The sequence below is a fragment of the Chenopodium album genome, chromosome 23 (assembly GCF_948465745.1).
Source record: "Chenopodium album chromosome 23, dcCheAlbu1.1, whole genome shotgun sequence".
NCBI lineage: Eukaryota > Viridiplantae > Streptophyta > Magnoliopsida > Caryophyllales > Amaranthaceae > Chenopodium > Chenopodium album.
Window position 1 is genome coordinate 3,228,821 of NC_137856.1, and position 8,610 is coordinate 3,237,430.

Consider the following 8,610-nt stretch of genomic DNA (forward strand, 5'->3'; position numbering starts at 1 on the left):
CTACTTGCAAAAATTTATGGAGAATGTGCAAGAAAATTCTTTATAGATACCATAATGTAATTTACTCCCTCCGTGTTTTTTTTAAGTGATACACTTTCCATTTCCGGCCGTGTTTTTTTAAGTGATACACGTCTTTTTTTGGCAATAAAATACATTAAAATATTATATCTCTCTCCTCTCATGGTCCCCACCCAAACCCACTACTACTTTTTTATTATATCTTTCCTCTCACATTCATTACTTTTCAATAAACTATTAACCCTACTATCTTTCTTTAACAATTTTTTAATACTCCACTACCCCACTTACCTCTTATTTTATTTAAGTCAATTAAATCACCTAAAACTATGTGCCGGTCAAAGTGTATCACTTAAAAAAACACGGAGGGAGTAATAGGTAACGAGAGTCTTTTCAAATAATAATAATAATAATAATAATGATAATAGACAATGAGAGTTTGAGTCTACAATATGTTATTTGGCTATTAATTGTCTATCGATATTAGAATGTCAATGGGGCAAAGATGGATCCCGGTAACTAACCCTACACTCCCCTAACCCCCAAGGATGCAGCTCACAAACTTGAGCACTAGTCAGGGTTTTTGCACGGTAGGCAAATTCTTTTTACATTGCAACACAAGTTTCTGTTAGCCATGTTTAACTCTTCAATGGAACTGAAGATAGTTTCATTTCCGAATACAATCAGTTATGACAAACATGGAAGTTGGAGGCGTTTCAGAAAAGATCTATAATCCATAACTAGTTATGAAGTCAAAGTAGCTTTCACCCGTACTTCAAGAGTAGCAACTGGGGCATGCAACCATGCCCTTTACAGAATATCAGCAATCCTTCAAAATCAAATATAATTGAAAGATGACCACAAAAACCTAATACACACCACTACTTTCACATAGATTCACACTCATGTTGTTAATACAAAAATATACACGATTGATGTAATTCTCCGTGGACCAATCTAGAAGTCAGCTCTTTACAAATGAATAGCAGACTGGGGAAGCCTCTTGAATAGGAAGCGGGAATGTCAGAAGAAAGCGAGTTGTGGAGGGAGAAATCTGTAAAATAAAGCCCTATCATCCTAGAGTTCAAGGACTGAATCCTTACGAGTGTAATTTCACCTTGCAAGGATCATTTCCTACATATGCCGAATGTTCCTGAATGGTAGAAAAGACAACCTGGTTAAAAACCAATCTCCTGTATAAAGAAAAGAATTAAATTAAATAAATAACCTTCAGTATGCCCCAACACTTTACCTTGCAGAATGTGGCTGAGAACCATTGACAACCCCTCTAGCCATACTCATTCTCCGGTTCCTTTGATCATTTTCCTTGTTAATACGCATGGAAGCAACTTCCTTTTCCATCGTTGCTACTTCTCTCCTCATTTTCTTTGCTTCGACTTCCATCGCCTTGTTCAAGGTCTCAACCTTCTTTGATAACATCTGAGAAATTCATACATTAAGGTAAGATGTAACCAACATTGAAATAAAACAAAGATAGCGAGTTTGGAAGCTGCGGCAATTTCTAACCTCAATAGCATCATCCTTGTCCTTGAGGCTCTGAGCTTTCTCATTACAAGATTTCCTTAGAGTAACAACTTCCTTTTGTAACATATCATACAATGCCCCAGATACATAGTCATCACAATCTGTTTTTGTTTTTTCAACTAGATTATTGTGATCATCCTCTCTCTGGGAGCCATTGTGAGTCTTGTCAATACCATTCGAAGTTGTGTTTGGCATCATTGGACATGGCTTACCTCCTTCTTGAGATTTATCACCGCCGTCAAATGATTGTGACGGATTCTTGGCATTCTTTAGCAATGCAACTACGCTATTAGATCGTAGAGTGCCGGATGGTGAATTTGTTGTTCTCTTTGATAAATATCCATTAGAAGCCACCCTTGAGTAATTTTCTACTCCTCCAAGAGATTGGCGTCGTGTTCGACCACTGCTTATGCTTCTTCTTTCTGGGGTGACACGGGAAGAGTTGACACTCGCAGATCCTCTCAGTCTTTCTTCTAAAACCTTAAACCTTAACTGGTATTTCTCCTAATGGAAAGTAATGCAAGAATTAGACAACCATAGAGAATGATGGACTACATCAAAAGAAGAAACTAAAGGAGTCTCACTTTTAACTGTGCTTCTGCTTTTGCTGTACGCTCGGCAACAGCAAGCTTATCCTTAAGTTGTTGCATTTCTCCCTGCAATGATGCAGAAATTGATATTATTTAAAAAATATAAATGTTTTCAACATTAACATTCATTAGAAAGATAAACAGAGACCTACAGAAAAAGAGTAATATAGAACCACTAAATAAAAGAATTGGAAACCAAGATTCATGCCATCTACTACAGGAACTATTGTAGGTAGCTATTTTTTAGATGGCTTTCACAGTATCACCCACTCGAGGTCATCCTAAGTCAAAGTTTAAGAGAAGCAAAGAGTAAACATTTCCAAAACACTAACAACTCAGATGAGTGATTTAGGTGAAATCTTGAAACACGGTTTAGGCCATTGGCATCCTTATCTATAGTAAGGTCATCAAGATAGTCAATTGAAACAGATAACAAGATTACATGCCTGATAATATTTCCTCTCTTCAAGCCATTGCTTTACAGGCATTACTTTGTCATTGCCATCTTTCCACTCATTTGCCACAACAGTAGCAACCCTATTAGCGTTTACTTTTGCACGAGCAAGCTCCCTGTCTAGGATTTTCTTCTCCTCCTATAAAGAAAACAATAATAAATCACTATCAGCATAAAGCACAAGCCATACTGATCAAGCTGTCTATTTCTTGAAACAACATCCGTTATAAGAACATAGAATTACATTCATCTCCTGCACTTTACGTTGGTAATCACGCACAGCATTGGCAGCTGCTCCACCAGCCAACACTGCTTCCTCAAGCTCCCGAACTGTTTGGGTTAACTTTTCAACTTCTGCTACCTTTTGACGATGCATTTTGTCCAATATTTTGTTCTCCTCCTGATAGAATCCATATAATTTAATAAGCAGCTGAAAAGTGACCATATTTGTGTACTTTGACTAGAAAAAGAAATTAAAAACAGCAAATCAGTATACCTGACAGATTTCAATCTGCTTCATCAACTCCTGGTTCTTGTTCTGCAAATCATCAACCATGGATGCTTTTGCCATAGCCATCTGAACAGTTTTCTCTGCCTCCAATAATGCAGCTTCCTTGGATTTTGTAAGACGATCCAATGCCCTGTTGTCATCCTGCAATTTTGCAATCTAGAAAAGAAATAGACCAGTGAATCAGAACTTTTCTCCAACTCCACAAGATCTGGTTTTTCATCCAAACAAGGGAATGGGCAAAGATGAGATACGCAGCATTCATGCAAACCACCTTAACAAATTGACTTACGAGTAGAAAATTAATAATGGGTTAATGCAGCACTAAATGAAGAATAATGGACAATATGTACCTCCTGCTTTGAAAGCTTTAGCTCCGCCTCTAGCGGAGCAATAATGGCCTCTATTGGTGGCATGTCATCATCCTTTTGAGCAGCATGTACGCGTCTAAGTGTGGCTTCAGCAGCAAATTGTGCAGCAAGAGCTGCTTTCTTCTCTTCATTTATCTTTTTTATTTCAAGATTCTGCAATATTAAGTTGAAACTTCACTATAGCATCCATAAGCCATCCTCTATGCTTTAAGTTCTGAAGATAAAGTTTCAATTGATATAATAATATTTAAGCTTGGTACCTTGCTTTCCAGATTAGCCTCAGTAGTTTTTAATTTCCCATCCACTTTCTGAAGCTCTTCACTAAGCTGGAATAGAGCCAAATAACGTGTGATCAGCCTTGTTCATTTGTACAAAACTGAACATGTATCTCAATGAACTACGTGCAAAGTATACCCTTAAGAGGTGAAAGAAGGCAGTGTTCAGCACAAATTACCACGACGACAGGATGTGCACATAAGCCAATTACAAAAAAAGTTGTTCTCTGACATCTCTCATATACCAATAAACGCAGATTGTATGGTAGATCGTCATTGGAAGATTCCATGCTAGAAATAATGGAACTTGCAATCATGATGTTTTGTACAATAGCATAAATATTTAAGACCGGAAAAGACATTACAAGCCATTGCAGAGAAAGCATTATTTTACAGCCCAACCTAGATTCTAACATTTAATTTTTTTTTATTGTGTCATTAGAAGATTTTATTCGTATAACAAGTCCAACTCACATGAGCTTCTTCAGAGGTACAAAAATTCTAGGAAACTATTAAGTTCACAGTGTATTGTCCTCGGTTTCATCGATCAAACAAAAATGAAGTATGGTTCACTTACTATTTATAATCCTTTTATGGCATTGGTTCTTGATTAAATTGACCCACATCATGATTGAACGACACTTTGTCTATTATTAGACATTACGCAAGAAGAAGCTACCAATTTGCCTGTCAATAATATTAGCACAACTGAGATAGATGTGCATCGAGTAGTAATATGGAAGCCATGAAGAATATTCACTTATAGGTTCCCAAGGTCTAAGCATAAAACGAGAAGCCAAGGTGTAAACCTAAGAAAACGCACATGTGTTCCATGGGAACTATGATCATTCACCTAACCAATATTTTAAAGTCTTAACAAGAAAATAAAATTAGCTAGAAACATTATAACAATGCACTCGAATACCATAATATAATAATAAAAAAAAAAAGTTGATAAAAAAAATCCAGGTCCAACTTTGATGTACTAATATTCTGTTCACCTCTTTCCCTTCCCCCGCTCTTCAATTACTTTGAATACCATCCCTTAATTTTCCTCAAACTTTCTCTTGATTGATCAATTACTCCCATGTGTTTCTTTATTTCATTTTGTTTGCAAGAACTAACAAACTAATTCCTTAATTGGATTGAGTTCATAATAGGTTAAAGCTTAAAACTGGCAACTATTTCATATATAGCACACATATACATGACTAATTTTTTTCCAGCACCTAGAATGCACCAATTACACCTCACTGAGATCACCATGCCTAACGCGTCTCAAATCATAGCACATAGAGTGCCTTTTAACACACTGGTTTTAAAACTCCAAAATCCTATTGCAAATTGAGCATTGGGAAGATTGGAAATTATGCAATACTGCATAGAGCAAGAATGTAGGGGAGGCAGATTTATGTCAAAAATACCTCTTCGACTGCCTTTTCTTTAAGGCGTTCTGAATGTTTTAATCCCTTGATTTCTGCATGAGCTTCTCCTAATTCTCTATCCTTCTCTGCAGCATAAGAAAAAAAGTATACATGAATTAGATACATTTACAAGGCATCCATCTGTAATAAAAACAAATGTCCAACAAATTTATAGGACAAATGGACAATCAAGTACGATTAGGATTATCAGACCCAATGTAGGTATAACTACTGAAAGTTGCTTCCCTAATCACAAGACACCACAACGATACTAGAAGGCCTATCCTAATTTACCTAATATGCAAGGACAGATCCAAACTTTATCTACTATGCAATAACTACTAACTAAACCAGCCGGGTCTACATCCATTGAACCCAATACAAACGTTGTCTATCCCGGAGTAATACGTAGACAAGCTAAACACCTAAACTGCCTCCATTGCTCCATGCAGCCATCATGATAAATAATCACATAAAGCTTACCAGGAAGAGGGTCTGTATATTGATGTTATCTAATCCGTATTCGCTCAATATAGTAAAAGCAAGTCCTCCCATACAGTAAGATTATTCTCTTCACACTTTCATAATTGTATCCTAAAATAGCGGACAAACATCGATTCACCATCATCAGAAGTTAATTATTTTAATATGTAAATTTCAACCATTTTCTACTAATCCTCTTAACCTTTTGTTCATATCCAAATTGACCATTGATTTCATCATCGGTCACTAAAAATATGCAAATGTTGCAGCCCTCTAATAGATCACTTTTGACAAATTGTTCTTGTTTTAGAAAAGAGTATGCATTACGATTCAAAGTTTTCGAATTTTATTCATAACATTATTAAAGTTATAGGGAAAACATAATTCCTGAAGTAGCGTAATCATCTAACTTACCTCTTCAGTCAATAGATGCTATGTTACTTTTTGCAATAGAAATATACATTTTTGCAATCCAATAACCCAATAAAATTAATCATTTCCATCTAAGGAAATTAAGCTTAATATGTCATAAAATACAACATAATCTACCTAAGATCCAAAATGAATACTCCATAATTCACTCTTAATTTAATTATAGCAAGGAGACAACAATTTCATATTAATTAACACTTACTATTCAAACAAATAAATAAGAAAAAACACTAAAAGTCATTCAACTACCTAAAATTATAAACTCGATTAATAAAGCGAAAAAAAACAACCTTTTACTTAATTAAGAATTGATCAAAAAAAGTGACAGCACTCAGCAGTCACAACTCAAAACGGAACATCCTCTACCTAAATTTACAAACCCATTTTAAAAAAATAAAAAAAATAAAAAAATAAAAAAAAAACATAGAAAAATCGCATAAATCAATCAAAATTATGAAAATAAAATAAAAACTTTTCCTGATATTTTCGGCAACAATCTGAAAATGCCAATTAATATAGATTTTTAAAAAAAAATTGCCTCTCAAAATATCCATCAAAAATTTAAATTCCAAAAAATTAAACCACAAAATTTCTTCAAAAATTTTAAAAAAAAATACCCTTAATCATTCTGTAAATTCCATGTGAACACAATAGCAAATAAACTACTGGTATATATTCATAATCATTGAGCTATATGTTTGCAATCTTTGAGCTTTATGTTCATTCGGGACCACGATTATATTCGATACGAATACCAAAAATATTCAAATTTTCAAAAATGCCAATAGTAAAATTAAAAATTCATTCACCAACTTACAAAAATTAAATTAAATTAAATTTTAAAAAAAAAACCTCGAACTTCATTCTCAAGGCGAGTGAGCTCAACGCGAACAGGATCAGAACCGTGCAACAAATGAACAACATCTTCAACTCCCGAATTTACTCTTGAATGTCCGCCGCTCTTTTTCCGGTACTTAAACGACGCCGACGTCGTTAACTTCGCCGGCGCCGCCGTCGCTTCACCGTTCGCCATTGATTTTTCCGGCGAGATCTGCTCAGATTCCGATTTCCACTCCCAAATTCAACAAACCCTAGAATAAAAATCAAATCTTTCTTCAAAATTACTACTTAGTACTTTGTACTGGTAATAATAATGATAACAAGTAGCTCAAAAATAATATTTTGATTGAATTTGAAAAAATGAGGAGAGAGAAAGTAAGTGTGAAGAGAGAGAAAATGAAGGGGAGGGAAGAGTGAATATGGGGAATGATTTTTTAAAAATTAATAATTTATGATTTTATGGAATGTGCTTTTTGCCTTTTTGGCTGGATTTTTTTTTTTTTTTTTTTTTTTTTTTTTTTGGGTTTGATGATTTTGAAAGGTATATAAAGGATTTAGGCGGGGATTTAATAAGAGGGATTAAATTAAGGGGGTTAATTATTGATTAATTAAATAAAAGAATTAATTAATTGATTGGTTAATAATTTGAAGGGTATTGTATAAAGTTGGTCCACGTTCGAAAGAATGAATAGCAGGATCTGATTTATGTGATTGTGAACACGTGATGGATGTTCTGTTCTCATTCCTCTGCTTTCTTCCTTCCCTTGTATTCCAGGTGTTTGCCAGGCTCCTTTGGATCATATTCACTATTCATTATTAACGTCGCTAAGGGTATGTTCGGCAAAATTGATTTTGGCTCATTTGGTAAGACTCTTATGTACCTTAAGAGTTTCCTAAACTTGAAAAAAAAAATGTTTATGGTATTTCGCTTTTTATAAAATAAATCGTTTTAATTTATATAAACTGCTAATACAATGGACTACTTAAACTTAGTAATCAATATTCTGTACCATTAAATGTATAAGATATAATGTCACAGTATCACTTGTGCATACACGTGATATACAACCTTTTTTTTTTTTTTATGATTCTATTCAGTTCTTTGTATGTAAGGGAGTAGTAAAAGGGAAATTGGTCTAATCTAGATCAAAAGTGTAAAAGGGATAGAGACTTGTATAACACATCTCAAAAATGCAATTTTTCTTTTGCATTTTAAGTATTGCACCCTTAGCTTATATGAACTTGTACTGTGGAAGGCCAGGTTATGTGATATATTAAGATATACTAGTATGAAAATGAATTTTAAATGGAAGAAATCACCCCACCTATTTTTTGGTCGGATTGTATCACGTGATGGGGGACCACATGCTAATTGTTCCACTGAAAGTTTATATAGTACCATTGAATCCTCAGTGGTACTATTTACGCATAAATTTAGTACAACTGAATGCATATATAATACCATTATGTGCATATATAGTATCACTGTATATTCAGTGGTACCATTTGATCATCCAATGATACCAGAATATTTATTCGTTTGTACATATGCATAATTACATGAATACCCCTTGTTATGCATTTCTAAATGCCTAACATTCCTCCCTTTAAAATTCCTCATATGTAGACAGTGTGAAATAAAACAATCATGTAAAGCTATATGGCCATAT

General features: G+C 34.3%; 1 protein-coding gene across 1 annotated transcript; it reads right to left on the reverse strand.

The window, feature by feature from the left end:
• Positions 1-732: 732 nt before the first annotated feature.
• LOC145607841 (microtubule-associated protein 70-1-like) lies at positions 733-7,428 on the reverse strand. The gene is made up of 11 exons (XM_081663437.1): positions 6,953-7,428; positions 5,186-5,271; positions 3,747-3,812; positions 3,469-3,639; positions 3,104-3,274; positions 2,852-3,007; positions 2,600-2,746; positions 2,148-2,219; positions 1,546-2,067; positions 1,271-1,458; positions 733-1,171 (listed from the first exon to the last, which is right to left on the reverse strand). Exons 1-11 carry the CDS (start codon positions 7,131-7,133, stop codon positions 1,153-1,155), a joined length of 1,779 nt encoding a protein of 592 aa, XP_081519563.1. The 5' UTR covers positions 7,134-7,428; the 3' UTR covers positions 733-1,152.
• Between the last annotated feature and the right edge of the window lie 1,182 nt (positions 7,429-8,610).